General features: G+C 38.9%; 1 protein-coding gene across 1 annotated transcript; it reads right to left on the bottom strand.

Moving 5' to 3' along the window:
• Positions 1 to 12685: 12685 nt before the first annotated feature.
• Positions 12686 to 15070, bottom strand: LOC133775285 (ATP-binding cassette sub-family E member 1-like). The gene has a single exon (XM_062213512.1). The coding sequence runs from the start codon at positions 14948 to 14950 to the stop codon at positions 13151 to 13153; it is 1800 nt and encodes a 599-aa protein (XP_062069496.1). The 5' UTR covers positions 14951 to 15070; the 3' UTR covers positions 12686 to 13150.
• Positions 15071 to 20155: the final 5085 nt, after the last annotated feature.

The following is a 20155-nucleotide window of genomic DNA, read 5'->3' on the forward strand; positions in this document are numbered from 1 at the left end:
AGGGTGTTACTTTTGGAACTGAGCCCAAGGATAGACACAAATTGTCAAGGCCCATCACAAAACTATATGGAAGACCAAAATAACACAATATATTATTGAACATTGGAAAACATGTGATTATTGTCATGATTTTTTACTCTCTGTGTCTAAGTTTTTCTATGGGAGAGCTAAAACGAAGCTATGGAAAACAACTTAAGATGATTTTGTCTTGGAAAAAATCTCTCTGGACTGATTTTCTAAGAAGTGTGCCTTGATAAAACTTATATTTTTCCTGTTTATCCAGCTACCTCATTAAATCTATTCTACCTTTCACTGAAGAAACAGTAATACATCATTGCCTCAATTTGATCTCTTTTTCTTTTTTTTTTCATTTTCCATTCTCTTTATATACAGAAGATCAATGTAGTATATATTAAGTAAAGATTTCAACAGTTTGCACCCACATAGAAACACAAAGTGAAACATGCTGTTTGAGTACTAGTTATAGCATTAAATCAAAATGTACAGCACATTAAGGACAGAGATCCCACATGAGGAGCAAGTGCACAGTGACTCCTGTTGTTGACCCAACAAATTGACACTCTAGTTTATGGCGCCAGTAACCACCCTGGGCTCTCATCATGAGTTGCCAAGGCTAAGGAAGCCTTCCAAGTTCGCCAACTCTGATCATATTTAGACAAGGTCATAAAAGACAGGGTGAGGATAGTAACCAATGATCCTAAGAGTAGCATTAACCAGGTCTGAACAATTATACAGCATTAAGTGGGGAAGAGGACCATCAGTACACACAGGTTGGGAGTAGAGACATTGGAGGTAGAGTAGAGGTTATGATTACGAAAGAATGAGGCCCAAGTGCGCTAGACAGGGTCTAGAACAAAGGACAGAGTCATCATTAGAGGAGCTAAGAAAGGTGCTGTCTAAGCTACAATTAAGTTTTCTGATTGAGAGGCAAATAGAACCTGACAGAAGGGGCTTGATAATAATCTGTTGGGCTTTAGGCCTTGTAAGTGAAGAGGCCCAGACCTATCTATCTCTTCACATGGGGTACATCCTAAGGGAGGTGTGAACCTCCTGGGGGAAGGCACTCTGTTGACTTTCATTACTTATCTGGCCTGGGAGGAGAGCTGGCCAGGTAAAGGCAGGGGGCATCTCTAACAAGAAATTTACAGTTCTGCCTGCAATGTTGCTGACCCTGCTTGGCCATTTCCTCAGCTGCAGTGGTCACTTTGGAAGTTGGGCTGAGTGAAGGGCTTTTCAGCTTAGAGCCAATAAGATCTGTGGCTCTGACCTGGGCATCCTTCGACTCCAGGGCAGGTCCATTTCCAGTGATCCAACTCTTGGCAGAGCTGCCAGGGCTCTTCACAAGCTGACTTCTGCTGAAGCCCAGGCTTACCACATTGAAAGCCACTGCAGTGGACTGGCCTGTGGGGTCTCCTTGAGGGCAGATCACTGTACAGATCAGCCATTAATAGGCCTGCCACCCATTGCTTCTGATGCCTAGCTTTCTTTTCCTCCTGGTTTTTGTTAAAGCAGACCAGAGGATGCAAGTCAAGGGAGTGCCCAAGTCCCATCTCTAATCTTCGGTGGCTTAAACTACAAGTCTATAGTCACAGGCATGTTCTGTAGTAGTTTTTCTAAGGTAGACAATGCCCATGAGGAAAATTATATTCTCACTTTAAAACTTTCTTTCCCTTTGGTCTGAAAGGGAGGTTTTTTCTACTTACTGTTTACTTCGCTGATGGCGAAGTAAATCTAGCTATGAGATTATTATTTGAGCTCTTATTTTGGCTATGCTATTACAGAAAAATGCTAGCCATCTCTTTTATAAGGTCTAAAGATTAAATTGTGCATCCTACAGATTCCTTCATAATAGAATTAGTTTCCTACCTTGAGGAGAATAGAGAAATGAAAGAACAAGTTGGTCTTAGAATAGAGAAAATGAGGGAGCAAATCCTAGATCGCTTGCTGACAATAACAATATCACATGAATACTTAGCAAACCGTTTCAACCATTAGATAACAACTTAAGAAAACATTTACCAGAAGGTCCAATGCCTTCTATAAATTTTAAGAATCATGTATTTGAAAACACCTCTTAAATATCTAACATGGTGTAGTTTGTTTAACCAGTAAACTTAAGCACAACCATATAAAATGTTTTTAGCTTCTTTCTACCAACAAGTATAAAACATATGATGTATAGATTCAGGTCACACAAATTAAAATGTATCTTTGATTGATTTTAGCAGCTTAAATTTATGGACAATCTTATCTATAAGCCAATTAAAATAAAACTCTTAATAAAATTTCCCCATGTGGACATACAATATGTACACACATATAACATAACATAATAGACCAATATAGCAATTTCAATAATAGCTTTTAAAATCTTTAACTCTTTTTGTAAATTGCCAATTGATTTGAATTGCTTTTTGTTTTTAGTAACCTCAGTTAACCATACTTTCTCTCAGTTGGTACTGGTAATACATTATTGGCTTCATCTGTTTACAGAGCCATCCCAAAGTACTGAATACAATAGAAGTGGCTGGAAAAAGTCCATAGGAACCTATAGGAGGACAGCTAAACACAGAACCAACAATGCTTTAGTTTTATGAGCAGCAAATCATATATAACTGTGGATGACAAAAGACTTTAAGTCGCCATGTTTAAAATTATAAACTCATCAACCAACAAGAGGCACTTGCTTACTTTACAGTATTTTTGAAAGCACCTGTAGGATTTTACAAGTATTTAACCCTTTAGGCCTCTGGGGCTTTCTCATTAAGATAACTATCATGTCTAGTAACACAAGATCATTAGACTTTTTAATTCTCAAACATTTGTATTAATAGCATTTTCCATTATAGAAACTTAAAATTTAGTACCACGTCACATCTTGACAGTACTTGTAATATAATCCAAATAGCCTGATTAGTTGGTGTCTCTATAAGATGAGAGACATAGGTCCTTCAATTTTTTCAGTTGGGCCCAAACTGGAAAAACCAAAGTCCAAGATTTACTGGAAGTTTTAGAGTCCAGATTGTTTGGAACTTTGATTTTTTGAATGCCTGTCACGAATGCCAAGAAGGCTCAAAATCCAAAATATCTGGTTGAAATAAGATTCCTTAAAATCATGACATAACATAGATCAAATTTGATCATAGTTACAAGGTGATTATTCAAATCTTTGAAAATAAGCACATATTTAAATAACCCTTAGCTCTTAATAAAAATTCAGCTGTTTTTGAACAATTAGAATTTAACAGACATCAAGAGAACATAATAGATTACTTTAACACATTGCTTTAACAGAGAATCAGATTTTAATTCCATGTCAAAGAGAAATTGAGCTTCCTGTGATCTTTTACTGGTAGGTTTCCTTCCTTTACCTTCTTTCATATTGATGACCATGTTTCTGTGTTTCTGTGTGTAGCACATCTTTAAGCATCTTTTGCAGGGCAGGACGAGTGGCGACAAATTCTTTCAATTTCTGTTTGCTATGAAAAGTCTTAATTTCACCTTCATTCACAAATGAGAGCTTTGCAGGATATAGTATCCTGGGCTGGCAGTTTTTCTCTCTTAGTACCTGCGCTATGTCTCGCCATTCCCTTCTAGCTTGTAGGGTTTCTGATGAGAAGTCAGCTGTGAGTCTAATTGGAGATCCTCTGAGAGTAATCTGACGTTTCTCTCTTGCACCTTTTAGGATCTTTTCTTTATGTTTCATTGTGGTGAGTTTGATTACAACATGTCGTGGTGAGGATCTCCTTTGGTCATGTTTATTAGGGGTTCTATAAGCTTCCTGTACTGAGATGCCTCTGTCCTTCTCCAAACCTGGGAAATTTTCTGCTAGTATCTCACTAAAAAGGCCTTCTAATCCTTTCTCCCTCTCCATGCCTTCAGGAACTCCTAGAACCCGAATGTTAGGTTTTTTAATAGTATCCTGTAAATTCCCGACAATATTTTTTAGATTTCTAATTTCTTCTTCTTTTCTTTGGTTTGCCTATTTCCTTTCCTGTTCTCTGTCTTCTAAGTCTGATATTCTCTCTTCTGCTTCGCCCATTCTGTTTTTAAGGCTCTCTAATGTGTTTGTCATTTGATCTATTGAGTTCTTCATTTCATTTTGATTTCTCGTCACTATCACAGTTTCTTGTTCTACTAGTTGTTTTATTTCATTTTGATTCCTCCTTAATATTTCATTTTCATGAGAGAGATTTTCTATCTTGTCCACTAAGGATTTCTGTAGTTCAAGAATTTGTTTTTGAGAACTTCTTAATGTTCTTATCAATTTTTTGAGATCCGCTTCTTGCATTTCTTCGATCTCATCATCTTCATAATCTTGAATTGGGGTGTCTTGTTCATTTGGGGGCGTCATAGTGTCTTCCTTGTTCTTGTACCTCGGTTTTTGTGTTTGTTGTTTGGCATGTTGGAGATATTTGGTTTCTTCACTGTGGTGTTTTTTCTTGTTATACTATGGCTCTAGATTAAGTGGACTGTCTGCTTTCGATGGAGTCTTAGAAGCTTGAGATGAGTATGGCATGAGAGCTGTGTTTGGTTCCTCAGGGTTGAGGGTGTGCCAAAGGTGACACTCCCAGGTTAGGCGTGGTAAATCTCTCTTTCTTTCATTCTTTTTTTTTTTTTTTTTTGATTCAAAAGGGAAGTAATTCTACACAGCTGAAAGGAATTGGAGGTAGTTAGCAGGCGAATGATATACCCACAGGAGCCAGAGATCGGAAGCTCTTTCCCAAGGACCACACAGGGAATCTCTGCTGCCCTCAGTGTGAGCTCCAATTCTCCTGCAGTCTCCCACTGGGTTGCCAAATTAGATCCTAATCGCCTGTTTTTTCACCCCCCCCCCCCAGAGTCAGGTTTTTCTGCTAGGCTCAGGGCCGGTGCAGACCTGAGGTCGCCCTGCTTATGACGTCCAAAATGGCGCCTGCTCTTTGTCTTGCTCGCCTTTGAGAGGTGAGCGGAGAGAGAGAAACTCGTGTCTGTATGTCACTTTTTTTTCCCTCTCTCTTCTAGTTAGCCTGGTGAACTTTTCCCCACGGAGTTTCAAGCCTCATTCCCTCTAGTCTCCTCTTTCCGCTTTCCTGCTGGTGTCGGGCTATTGAGGTTTGGCTCACCTCTCGTTCCAGCACTGGTGTATTGAGTCTGCCGCTGGTGTCCCGAATCGTGGGCTCCCACACTCTCCACGCAGGTCCACTGTGAATCACTAGTTCCTGAAGACTTTCCTCTGCTGTTTCTTCCCCTACTCTTCCTTGAACCTGCAGTATCTCCACTTTCATTAACATGTCTCTTCCTGGACCATAAGTGTGCTCCCTTCCTATTCCACCATCTTGCCGCTCTCTCCTCCCTCATCTCTTTTTCTTTTTTAAGGCTTTTAAACTGCAGTCCCTTTAATATTTCTGAAACCACATTCAGGATTGATTCTGTATCCATTCACCTCAATTTTTCTTCAGCTGTGACCACATTTCTTGAAAACTGCTTCTCACATGTTTTCCTAAGAGCTTCATATTAATTTCTATGGTCTATGGGGTGTCGATGCAAGAGTTAAAACAACACTTGGGATGTCTGCATTGCTTACTGCGAAACAGTGCCACTCCCTACAAAAGCACGCCGTGGGAGGCAGCAGATGATGGCTCAAGTGCTTGAGTCCTTTCTCACCTGGGAGACCTGGATGGAGTTCTGTCTCCTGGGCTTGGCCTGGCCCAGCCCTAGCTGTTGAGGGCATTTGGGAAATGAAATAGTGAATGGCAGATCTATCTGTCTGTCTCTGTCACTCTTTCAAATAAATAGAAAACCAATACAGCCACAACAATTGCCTTCTCATATACACTCGTTATCTCCTTACCTCCTCACGGAGTCCAAGAACTGGCGAGAGTGAGCTCAGCGTTCTTCTCTGTGCACTCATAGATCTGAAACTTTATGTATAGGAATCTGTCTGCCTTATCAATGCCCTGCTCCCATAGGTTCAATGATCTTTCTTCCACAGAGATTTCATTGCCTGACTTATCTCCATAGCTATAGAAATCATTTACAATTGCATGCTGAACATCTGTACCTGAAAATCCTGCTATCCTGTGGTATACTAAGGACCTCACAGATACCGGGAGTATCATTAGGAGATCTGCAGAGACCTTTATCCAGGACCATGACAAACATATTTGTATTTCTTCCTTCTTAACAGGTCAGCCATTAACGATAAATCCACCTTTCACTTCACCCGGGGTGAGTCAACTATAGAAGGTACTTTTATTTTTGAAAGAAAACTCTGAGTTCATGAAAATCAAAAGCTCTAAAGCATAGAAGAATGAAAGTAATTGTGGAAAAGTCAACATGCCCTCCTGCCTTTCAGCTTTAATATTTAGGTGATTGTGTTTCACAGCATTTTTGGGGGGTACAAATTAATAACATAAATATTTTTTTGAGTACCTACTACTGTCAGGAATTTCCAAAAAAATTTCTGGCAATAAGAAATTCTTCTGTTAGGAAAATTTCAATATATCCCTGAAAGAAATTAGGGGAATTTGGGCTAGCTTGCACTTTCAGTTGGCTGAACAACAACAACAAAAAAATTAAATGTGACCTTAAGGGAGAAAACATAACCTCAGACCTCAAAATATTTCTATTATTTTCATAGATATCCAACAGTCACTAGGGAAAAAAAAACCAAATATGTGATCCAATACCATGGACAAGAACAGAAAAGAGAACAAGAGCTATAGGGGAAAGAGCAGACTCAGTTAGAAATTCACCTGTTGAATATATTTTTAAAAATAAATATGAGATGAGACTGTGAAGTTTTGCAAAACCTATAGCTAATAACTAGCTGAATATTCTGGAATTAGCATAATGGAGGAGAGAATTCATGGACTTGCAGATATAGCAGAAAAATATACAAATGAAAGTTTAGAGAGAAAAATATGAAAAATACACACACACACAGAAGAGTGAGAAAATCTAACGTAAACATAATCTTAGCCGCAAAGAAGAGAGATTGGGAGAGGTTAGGTTATGTATATGTATGTAATAAATCAAACTTTCCTTATCAGTTTTTTCAAATGGAACAGAAATGTTAAAATTGGCAAGTTCAACTTTTGGCTGTACTGAGTAAACTTAGCCATTACTTTTTTTTTAAGATTAAAAAAAAAGCTTATTTGCAAGGCAGAATGACTTAGAAAGATGGAGAGGCAGAGAATACACTGATTCATTCCCTGAATGCCTGCAATAGCCAGAGCTATCTTCTACTACCACCCTAGGCACATCAGCAGGAAACAATTGGAAGTGGAGCAGCCAGTACTTGGACTGGCATTCTGCTGTAAATTTTATATAACTTGCAAAAGTCACTAACAAAGCTGATATAACTATACACATATCAAGTAGGTTAAGCTTTGAGGCAAAATGCATCACTAGAGATTGTGTCAGTCATGGTTCTCCAGAGAAACAGAATCAATAACCAGACAACTTAGACGGTGGGATGGATGGAGGGAGGGAGGGAGGGATGGATGGATAGATGGGTGGAGGAATGGATAGAGGGAGGGATGGATGGACTTCAATGAGCTGGCTCATGTGATAATGGGGTCTAAGGAGTCCAAAATCTGGAATTTCAATTGAGAAATTGAGAAATTGAGAAACAGGAAATCCTCAGGCAGGACCTTACATTGCATTTCCCAGGTGGAATTGCTTCTTTTGATTTTGCTTTTAAGGCTTAAAAACAACAACAACAACAACAAAACCCCACACAACTGGGTGTGGTCAATTCAACTTATTGAGTGTAATCCCCAGTACGTGAAGCCCACACATTGTAGATGTTAAACTCTATAAAATACCTGCAGAACAACCTAGATGAGTGTGTAACTAAATAACTGGATACTATAGCATAAGGAGGTGGCATCAAACTCATTGTGACAGACACAAAGTGGGATACGTTATAACATAAAAGGTCCAATTTGGCAGGAATATCCAACGATTCTAAATTTCTAGGCACTCAGTAACATAAAATTCAACTATGTAAAGTAAAAGCTGGTGGAACACAAAAGAAAGATAAGTCCAGGATTAGACTGACAGTTGTGTTGGCTTTTTTAAAATATAAGTGACAATCACGGCACATGTTCCTGTGCATCCTAACAGTGTCCTGGTGAACGGTTTCACTGCTCCGGACTCCACCTGATCATCCGTCCTTCTCTGTCCCCAGACCTCTGGAAACTACTGATCTCTTTAGTGTGTTCATGCTTCAGTCCTTTCTAAAATGTCATATGGTAGAAATCAGAGAGTATGTAGTCTTATCAGAGCTTTTCTGATGGTTTTTCCTTTTCTTTCTTTTTTTAAAAAACTTGTCATTTCTGATTACTGATGAGGCTGACCCTCTGTGTGTAGGCAAATCATATTTTTACTTTGTGAAATACTTGTTCATATATTTTGGCCAATTTTTACTGGAAACATATGCTTATCAATATGTGGTTCTTCATATTTGTATATACTGATTCTTGTTCAATTACATGTTATAGATAAGTACTTACCAAACTATCTTTAAACGACCATATTTTCTTTTTATTTTTAATCTAATTTAAACTGACACTTTGAAAAATGCAATAAAATAAAAATTACTAGAAAAGTAAACCAAATGTAAAATGAAATAACTCATTTTTATGATTAGAGCCAAGTCTATATTTCCATTTTGATAAATATTTATAAGTACATATAAATATGCAAAATATTAAATTGTGCATATTGTATGCATGTATGTGAACAGCCAATTAATACACATAGAGAGAATCATGATAATACATTGTTACAATTATAAGTAAAAAAATCCCATGAATGAAGTAGCAATTACTTGCATTAAATCTGTAACAACATTTGAATGCTATTTATATCAGCATTTAAATTTTATATGGAAATACTATTCCATGGATATATTATTCATAGATGGCCAAATACATACATTTTAAGAGTATGAACTGAAGATTGAGAAGTTTTGAAAACTGCTTGCATCTTTTTATTATCACTTAGATTATGAGAGTGTATTACCATAATTCATAATGTTCCTTTGCATCTTTTCAACCACCTTTCTCCCAACATCAACTTCTGTTTTGATTTTTATCACCAGAGAGCAGCTGCATCTGAATTTTGCAATTAATATAAATTGAACATGTAGTATATATGTATATCCTTAAGTATCTCATTTCTTTTATTCAACATAATAGTTTGACATCCATACTTGCTAGGTGGATTCCTTTGCCCTTTATTATTGTTCAATTATTGTCCATTCATGGGAATGCATTAGTTTTGCTATTCACCCCAGCAATAATAACCAAAGTTGCTTTGAACATTCTGGTCCAAGTCTTAGATGGACATTTGGACTCATTTTTCCCCGGGTTCCTAGACGTGAATTTGCTGTTTAACAATTTATTAGAGACCAATAAACAATTTCCCAATGTGAGTTTTCTGTTTTACAGTTTCATCAGTGTTAGGGGATTTGTTTTTGTGTCACATTTTCAACTACTGTGTTCTCAGCCGTAGTGGTAGCTGTAGGTTGTGTCATGATGTGGATCCCATTGCATTCTCATAGAATTAATAATGTTGAGCTTTTGTGATGTGCATGTCCAAATCTTGTTGGTTTAAAAATGTTATTATTATGTCCTTTTTATTGTTGATGTAGAGGAATTGTATGCTCATTCTGCATATGAAGACTGTTCAGCTGTGTTCATTTTCTACAGATTGGCTTCTTGCTTTTTACTTTCTCCGTGCATGATGTTAAAGGAGAAGTGTGTAATTTTAAGGAAGGTCATTATTTCAGCTTCTTTCTTTTTAATGTTTGAGGCAATTTAGTGTTCTAGGAAATCTTTACCTATACAACGTTCATAAAGACCAGTGTGTTCTTTACCAAAAAATTTCATTATAACTTAGGCATATGATTGCTTATGATTCCAAAGTCAAACTTCTTTTCTTGATATATGGCTCTTCAGCTGACTCATCACCATCAGTTGAAACGACTTTTAAAAATATAGCTTGCATGGCCATTCTATGTCCTCTGTGTACTCTTTCTAGAACGTAGAATCAAATGGCTGCTTGGAGACTGGCCAATCTGAAGGCACTAGGTCACTAAATTTATTTATTTGATAAATGTAAATTATTATTATTTATAGTTATACCTCAGGACACAAAGACAGTTTTACTCTATCTATCTGTCTATCATCTATATATATTTCTATCTATCTATCATCATGATCATCAATATCTACCTATCTACTTTCTTAGTGCTCTTGCTAATGTTTCCATGTTCACTAAATTGTGGAAGGAAGGATGGTGCACATCTTTGCCTTATTTTTGATTTTAGTCCCAAAGGGTTCAATATTTGCCATTATCAGGATGTGTGTGTGTGTGTGTAGATATTGTTGATTTACATAAGGTAGTGTTTTTGTGAGTTGATTGGCTCTTTTTTGCACAAAAATGGGGTTTGAACATAATCAAATATGGTTTTCAGAATTTATAGAGACAACCATACAGATTTTCCCACTCAATTTTTAAAATTAGAATGATTAATTTTTTAGTGTTACAGATATCTTTCATCCCTAAGATAAATCTCTTTTGGTTATAATATATTCTCCTTTTTACATATTGTTAAATTCCACTTGCTAATATTTTGCTGATAATTTAAAGTTGTGTTCTGGAAGGATATTTTTTCTAGATTTCTTCTTTTGCACATAATTTTCTTTCTAGGTCAGAATTCATTAGGCTTTACGAAATGAATTTGGAAATACTTTCTTTTCCTGTATTCTCTGAAAGAGTTTGTGTAAGATCGGTGTTACTTTTCTTTAAATATTTCATAGACTGTAATAGTCAAGTTATGTGGGCCTAGTGTTTTTTTTTTTTTTTTTTTTTTTTTTTTTTTTTTTTTTTTTGCTAGGGGGTTCTAAATTACACATAAAACTTTAAAAGATATCTAACTGTTCCAATTTTCCATTGCTTCTTGTTTCAATTTTGGAAACTGTACTTCTTAAGAAATTTAAACATTTCCTCTGAATTAGCATATCTTTTGTCATAAAGATATTTTAATATTCCTCCTTCTTTACTTTAAAAATAATCATGTGTGTGTTTATTCAAAAGGCAGAGTGATGGAGGAAGAGAGAAAGAGAAAGAGACAGAGAGAGGGAGAGATCTTTCTCCTACTGGTTCACTCCCCACACCCCACATGGCAGCAACAGCTAGGGCTGGGGTTGGGCCAGGCTGAAGCCAGGAAACTGGAACTCCATCCAAGTCTCCAACGTAGAGGGCAGGAACCCAAGTACTGGCCATAATCTTCTGCCTCCCAGGCTCATTAACAGGAAGCTGGATCAGAAGTGGAGTAGCCAGGACTTGAACCAGCACTGCTCCAATATGGGATGGAGGTGTTCCATGTGGCAACTTAACCCCCTGCACCAGGTTACCACCCCTTACATTTTCTTAAGCAGAGAAAAAGATATATATATATATATATATATATATATATATATATATATATATATATATAACATGAAGTTTAACGTTTTAACCATTTTGAAATATACAGGTCAGTGGCCTCAAGCACATTCACAGTGCTTGCAAGTATCACCATCATTCACTTCCAAATATTTTCATTATTCCAACCTGAAACTCTGGCCATGAAGCAATAACTCCCCATCCTCTGCTCCCCACACCCTCTGCAACCACCATCCTACTTAGAATCATAAAACTTTTGTCTTTTTTTGGTCCACTTTTTTCAATTAGCATCCATGTTGTAGCATGCATTAGAATTTCATTACTTTTGGCCGGCGCCGCAGCTCAATAGGCTAATCCTCCGCCTTGCGGCGCCGGCACACTGGGTTCTAGTCCCGGTCGGGGCACCGATCCTGTCCCGGTTGCCCCTCTTCCAGGCCAGCTCTCTGCTGTGGCCCGGGAGTGCAGTGGAGTATGGCCCAAGTGCTTGGGCCTTGCACCCCATGGGAGATCAGGAGAAGCACCTGGCTCCTGTCATCGGATCAGCGCGGTGCGCCGGCCGCAGCGTGCCTACCGCGGCGGGCATTGGACGGTGAACCAAGGGCAAAAAGGAAGACCTTTCTCTCTGTCTCTCTCTCTCACTGTCCACTCTGCCTGTCAAAAAAAAAAAAAGAATTTCATTACTTTTTAAAAGTACTTTATCTTATTTATTTGAGGCATAGTGATGGAGAGACAGAGAGAGGTTTTCCTTCTGCTGGTTCACTCTCCAGATGGCCAAGCAGCCAGGGCAGGGCCAGGCTGAAGCAGAAGCAGAAGCTAGGAACTTCTTCCTGGCCGCCCATGTTGGTGGTAGGGTCCTAAGCACTTGAGCTATCTCCTGCTGTCTTCCCAGGCACAGAAGCAGGGAACTGGATCAGAAGCAGAGGATTCAGGTATTAAACTAGCATGCCAATATTGGAGGCCAGCTTTGCAAGCCATAGCTTAACCCACTGCACCACAATGCCAGCCCCAGAACTCCACTGCTTTTTAAGACTGAGTAGGAGTCCATCATATGTCTATGCCATATGTTTCCTAGTTCGCCATATTCCACGTATGCCACTGTACCTATGCTCTTTTGAACATCCCCCAGTATTGCACAAGGATTCCAATTTCTCCACATCCTTGCCAACAGTTATTTCCTGTGTTGTTCTTATTGTTTATGAAACAGCAATTTTATTTTTTTTAATATAATCCTCAGGTTTATTTATCAAATATCATCAATGGGGTCTTTGACCAGCTTATAAAATAAAGGAAATTTCATTATACTGGCATACTTGGCAAAGCAGGTAAGCACAGAAAGTAATTTCAAGATTTTTCTAAAGGGGGCACACACTGGTCAGCATTTGGTACATGAATATATTACACTATTGAAAATCTTCCCATACATCATGAAAACTTGGAGGTAATTTGTGTAGCTTGAAATGTCTTCATTTTAGAATATGCACAAAAGTGCCTTATGAACTTTTCCAGGAAAGTGGCATTTTCTGTGTTCAGACTACAATTTACAACACAACTGGCTTTTGATGTATATTAATTATACTTCAAGTTCCAAAGTATGTGGGGGCATAAAACCTGATTAAAGTTTTATATGACAAAAATCCCAGTCAATGTTTCTTTTAGTAAATGGCTTATTGATTTCCTCAGATTCAGTCTAATCATCCAAGAAAAAGTAGTTTCCACTCTTCTTCTGTTCTACATCCTTAATTGAGTTGAGTTTGTTTATTCGTGGTCTGTAGTTGTTTGGATCTCTTCTGAATGTAATTTCAAGCTGAGACAAAAATTTATTCATGCCGGCCAAAAGGGTTTGAGGACTATTTGCAACAGTGTTCTTAGATGGGACACCATCAAAAACGATGACTCGATCTGCTAGATAGGTGGCCATGATGAAGTCATGTTCCACAACAAAGGCTGTCTTCTTCGCATGGAGTATGAAACGTTTGACAACTCGAGCTGCCATCAATCTTTGCTCAGAATCCAAATATGCAGATGGCTCATCAATTAAATAGACATCAGCAGGTTTGCCCAAGCAAAGAGCTAAAGCTACTCGCTGTAGTTCTCCTCCAGATAATGTTTGTACCTCTTGATCAATGATGTTTTCAATCTGCAGAGGCTTCATTACATCAGTCACAAACTGCGGATGAGTGCAAGCATCTCTTATCTTTTCATGTAATAACTGGCGAACACTTCCAGTTGATGTGGGACTGATCTTTTGTGGCTTATAACCGACATTTAGAACTGGCACTTCTCCTCCTTCATCAGGTTTAAGCCTTCCAGCAAGCATTCTGATGAATGTCGTTTTGCCTGTACCATTTTCCCCAAGCATCACCATGATTTCAGAATCCGTGAACTCTCCAGCTACAATTGCTAGCTCAAACTCTCCCATCTTTTTCTTCATCCCCGGATATTTATACATACACATCTTTTTAACTTCTTCTTCATTTGCTGTCTCAGCCACTTTAAAAACAAGCGATGCATCTCTGAATCTCAAGTTTTCTGTTGGAACGTAGCCATTCAAGAAAATGTTTATGCCTTCTCTAACACTAAAAGGCATAGTTACAACACCATAAGCGCTTGGTACACCATATAAACAGCAGATGAAGTCAGAGAGATAGTCTAATACACTTAGATCATGCTCCACCACAATGATGTACCTATCTGGGTTTATTAAAGATCGTATAGTAATAGCAGCCTTTAATCGCTGCTTGACATCTAAGTAACTAGCAGGTTCATCAAACATGAAAATATCGGCTTTCTGTATGCAAACAACAGCACAAGCAAATCTCTGCAATTCTCCTCCTGAAAGATCTTCAACATTTCGTTCTTTTAGGTGGGTTAAATCAAGCTGTTGACATACAATTGCCTGTGTCTTTGTTTCATCCTTTCTGTCCAAAATAGACCCCACTGTTCCCTTTGCAGCCTTTGGAATCTGATCTACATACTGAGGTTTGATAATGGCTTTCAGGTCATCTTCCAGAATCTTGGTAAAGTAATTCTGTAACTCAGAGCCGCGGAAATAAGTCAAAATTTCTTGCCAGTCAGGAGGATCATCATACTTTCCAAGGTTTGGCTTTTGCTTCCCTGCTAAAATTTTTAAAGCAGTTGACTTTCCAATACCATTAGTTCCAACTAATCCCAAAACTTCACCTGGACGAGGGATAGGTAACCTGTGAAGTTTGAAGGCATTGGCACAATACCGATGTGTTGTTTCTTTTTCCAAGTTGCTTGGTAAATTGACAATTGATAAGGCGCCAAAGGGGCATTTCTTAATACAAATACCACAACCAATACAAAGAGTTTCAGAAATCCATGCTATTTTGCTCTGGGGTGTAACCTCTATGCATAATTTTCCCATTCGAACCACAGGGCAACTCTTTTTGCACTCTTGTCGACATTTCTTAGGTTTACACTTGTCATGGTTGACAATAGCAATTCTCGTTAATTTGTCCGCCATAGTTGTAAGAAATTAAGAATATCCAGCTTCTGGAGAAAATGATCCCCCTGTAGAGGGGAGCGCAGGGGCCGAGCGAGCGCCTGCTTCCACTTCTCAGCCACACGGCGTGTTCCTATGGCCACCGGCCAAAAAATGAAACAGCAATTTTAATGGTTGTGAATTGGTATCTCATCGTGGTTTTGCTTTGCATTTTTCTTCTGATCAGCGACCTTAAGAATCTTTTCATGTGCTTACTGGCCATCCTGTATATCTTCTGTAGAAAAATACTTTTGATCATTTTTAAAATTCAGCTGTTTGGTTTTTGTCATTCAGTTGCAGGCACTGTTTACATATTCTGAATATTAATTCTGCAACAGCTATATGATATTTTTTTAAAAAAATTGTCACTTCCATGGATTCTTTTTTCATTGTCTTGATAAGGTCCACTGATGCACTCAAGTTTTCAATTTGAGGAAGCTCAATTAATCTAATTTTCTCCTTTGTTGTCTGTTTTGATGTCACCATCCAAAAACATACAGCTTCCTCTTGGTTTTGTTCTAAGAGCTTTGTAGTTTTAATTCTTAGGTTTAGATATATGACTAATTTTAAGCTATTTATTTATTTTAAAGCATTTATTTATTTGAAAGGCTGAGTTACGGAGAGGCAGAGGGAGAGAGAGAGACAGAGACAGAGACAAAGAGAGACAGAGAGCCTTCCATCCACTGGTTCATTCTTCAGTTATCTGCACCAGCTGGAGTTGTGCTGATCCGAAGCTAGGAGCCACATGGATGCAGGGGCCCAAGGACCTGGGCCATCTTCTACTGGTTTCCCAGGCCCTAGCAGAGAGCTGGATAGGAAGTGGAGCAGCCAGGACTCTAGCTGGTGCCCATATGGGGTGCCAGCACTGCTTTACCCATTGACCTAATTTTTATATGTGGCATAAAGAAGAAGTGTAATTCATTCTCTTGTGTGTGGTTATCTAGATTTCCCAGCAGCATGTATCGAAGACTGTCCTTTTCCCATTGAGTTGTCTGGGTGTCCTTGTCGAAAACCCTTTGAACATGCATGCAAACATTTATATCTGGGCTTTTGCTTTTTTCCACTCCACAGTGTGTACTTATGCCAGCACTACATTATTTTGATTTATATATTTTTATTTGAAAGGCAAAGTGAGAAATGAGAGAGAGAGAGAGAGAGAGAATTTCCACTTACTGGTTAACTCCTCAGATGGCTACAACAGCCATGGCTGGGCCAGGATGAAGGTAGGAGTTGGAATTCCATCTAGGTCTCTGACATGGATGGCAGGGACCCAAGTAGGTAGATCATCTTCCATTGCTTTCTCAGATGAATAAGCAGGGAGCTAGATTAGAAGTGGAGTAACAGGGACTGCATTGTTTTGATTACTGTAGCTTTGAAACACAGAAGTGTGACTTTACCAAGTTAATTTTTATTTTTCATGATTTTTTTTGTCTATCCAGGATTGCTTAAAATGCCATATACATTTTGGGATAGGCTTTCAATTTCTTAAAAAAAAAAAAAAAAGAATGTGTGGCTGATGTTGTGGTGCAGTGGGTTAAGCCACCACTGGTGATCCCACAAGAATACCAGTTCATGTCCCAGATACTCCACTTTCCATCCAGCTCCCTGCTAATGTACCTGGGAAAGTGGTGGAAGATGGCCCAAATGCTTGGACCCCTGCACCCATGTGGGAGATCAGGATGGAATTCTACACTCCTGGCTTTGGCCTGTCCCAACCCTGGCTGTTATGGCCATTTGAGTAATGAACCAGTGGATGGAAGATCTCTCTCTCTCTCTCTCTCTCTCTCTCTGCCATTTTCTTCGTAAGTTTTACTTTCAAACATATTAATAAATATCTTAAAAAATAAGAGTGGAATTATAGGTTGCTATGGATATCATCGACTTTTTAATACCAATTCTTCCAGTCCATTAACACAAATATTTTTCCATTTATGTATGTATTTAAAAATTTCTGTCCATACTATTTTATAGTTTCTATTATTCAATTCTTTCACTTCTGCGGTTTATTCCTTATAATTTTATTCTTATCTATTTATTTACCTTTAATGATCTAGCATTAATGGACCTATCTTAATTTACTGTTAGTATATAGGAATACAGCTCATTTTGGGATGTTGATTTTGCTATCATGCAACTTTGATCCATTTGGATTTATTTTAGAAAACTTGGGGTTTTCCACATATAAGACCATGTCTTTTGTGAACATAGATTTTATTTCTTCCTTTCAAATGTAGATGCTTTTTATTTATTTTTTATTGCTTAATTGCTCTTTACAACTTCAAGCGTTGTGTTAAATAGATATGGTGAAAACAAACAATCTTGTCTTTTGCATGATCTTAGAGCAAAAGCTGATGCTAGCAGTGGATTTTTTGTCTCTGGCCTCAACAGATGTAAAAAGCACATGGAAATTGTCTGATCCATTCATCTAAAAATTCTGAAAAAGCAAAGAATGCAAAGAAACATCTTCACTCTGATGGAGAGTATCTATTTAAAAAGCACTCCAGCGGCTGACTGGCACCATCCCCCAGCCTTAACTTCCTGACCCAGACTGACCTCATTTTGAAACATTTGGGTGATCCCAGTCGGTAAGTTAAGGCAAGGAAGCCCAGTTCAAGCAACAAGGAAAGAATGTTTTGTTACTTACAGGAGGGGAAAACCAGGAGAACATCTTTATGAATTTATGATAGCTCAGATTTTTAATTGGGACATAAAAACCCTAATGTCAAAAATAACCCTAATAAATGGGATCATTTTATATGTAAAAACCATAACTAAGTCTTGTTATAGCTAAGGCAGACTTTTTACCCAGCCTGTGTGTGAATATAAGTTGATGAAGCCTCTTTGGAAAATAATTTGCCAGCATCTGCTAAGGGTAAACAAATACATGTAGTTGAAAATGAAATCATTTGGATACTTCACTGTTTTCCAAGGTTTCAGGCAGATTGGAATGCATTTCCTTCTTCTTGAACTTATCATTTTGTCATAAAATTGCTTGAATTAATGTTAACGCTATAACCTTGTAACCTTAATTTTCTTTAAATTTTTGGTTGGTACATAATAATAATACATATTTATGGGGTACATGATGATATTGCAATATATGTATACACTGTGTAATAATCAAATCCGGGTAATTTGTTCAGGGCTGGGCAAGGCTGAAGCCAAGAGACAGGAGCTTCATCCAGGTCTCCCACATGAGTGGCAGGAGCCCAAACACTTGAGCCATCTTCTGCTGCTTTCCCAGACCATTAGGGAGCTGGGTCCCATATGGGATGCTGGCATCACAGGCAGAGGCTTTACCTGCTACTTCACAATGCTGGCCATACATCTTTTAAAACAGAACTGTAAGTTATAATGTGTTCATACAATTAAATTCTAATCAACAGTAAGAGTGGAGGCTTTAGTGTTATTAATCTGCGTTACACTTTGAAATATAATATTGAATAAAAAATAGATCCATAAAAATTTTTGAAATCTACAAACAAGATAGTTTTTCTAAAGATTTATTTATTTATTTGAAAGTCAGAGTTACACAGAGAAAGGAGAGGCAGAGAGAGAAAGAGAGAGAGAGAGAGAGAGAGAAAGAGGTGTCTTCATTCTGATGGTTAATTCCCCAATTGGCCACAATGGCCAGAGCTGAGCTGATCTGAAGCCCGGAGCCAGGAGCTTCTTCTGGGTCTCTCACACAAGTGCAGGGGCCCAAGGACTTTGGCCATCCTCTACTGCTTTCCCAGACCATAGCAGAGAGCTGGATCGGAAGTGGAGCAGCCGGGACTTGAACCGGTGCCCATATGAGATGCTGGCACTGCAGGTGGCAGCTTTACCTGCTATGCCACAGCACTGGCCCCAAGATAGTTTTTTTTAAAAGATTTATTTACTTATTTATTTGAAAGGCAGAGTGACAAGGGAGGAGGGAAGGAAGGAGTGAAAAAGAGATAGAGGTAATAGATGTGTATATATATGTATATGTATATGTGTATATATATATATATATATATATAGAGAGAGAGAGAGAGAGAGAGAGAGAGAAATCAATCTTCAATGTGCTGGTTCAATCACCAAATGGCCCAACAGTCAGGTCTGGGCAAGGCTGAAGCTAGAATTCAGGAACTCTGCCCTGGTCTCTGCCACGGGTGTCAGGGGTCAAGTACTTGGGAGATTATCTATTGTACTTGGGAGATTATCTACTAGCTTCCCCAGTGCATTAGCAGGAAGATGGATTGGAAGCGGAGCATCCAGGATTCCAATAAGCACTCTGACACAGGCTGCAGGTGCTGCTAGTGGTGGCATATTCTGTTGTACCACCATGCTTTCTCCTAAGCAAGGTAGTTTTTATGGGTCCACGTTTGTAGTAGCAAAAGTATAAAATTATGCATGGGCAGGAGACATGGAAATCACAATAATGAAGGTGGGCATTTGGTACAGTGTTTAAGCAGCTTCTTGGGAGTCCCACATCCAGGGCTAAGTCTCCTTCTATGGCATTGGCATCCCATGTGGGCACTGTTGGGTGTCCTGGCTGCTCCACTTCCGATCCCGCTCCTCTGCTGTGGCCTGGGAAAGCAGTAGAAGATGGCCTAAGTCCTTGGGACTCTGCACCTGCATGGTAGACCCAGAAGAAGCTCCTGGCTCCTGGCTTCAGACCAGACCAGCTCCAGCCATTGTGGCCATTTGGAGAGTGAACCAGTGGATGGAAGACCTTTCTGTCTCTCCCTCTCTCTGTCTGTAGCTACTCTGCCTCTAAATATTTTTTTTTTTTTGCCAGGCAGAGTTAGACAGTGAGAGAGAGAGAGAGAGAAAGGTCTTCCTTTTCCGTTGGTTCACCCCCCAAATGGCTGCCATGGCTGGCGTGCTGCGGCCAGCGAGTTAAGTCGATCAGAAGCCAGGAACCAGGTGCTTCCTCCTGGTCTCCCATGCGGGTGCAGGGCCCAAGGACCTGGGCCATCCTCCACTGCACTCTCGGGCCACAGCAGAGAGCTGGACTGGAAGAGGGGCAACCGGGACAAAATCCGGCACCCAACCAGGATTAGAACCGGGGATGCTGGCGCCACAGGCAGAGGATTAGCCAAATCTTTTGAAAAATTGCACTTACCATGGGATCTTTTTACATATAGGGGTTTAAAGAAACACATCATGCAAGACTTATATATTTCCCCATTATATAAATTACAAAATGACTAAAAATAAATT

This window comes from Lepus europaeus, chromosome 16 (assembly GCF_033115175.1).
Source record: "Lepus europaeus isolate LE1 chromosome 16, mLepTim1.pri, whole genome shotgun sequence".
Lineage (NCBI taxonomy): Eukaryota > Metazoa > Chordata > Mammalia > Lagomorpha > Leporidae > Lepus > Lepus europaeus.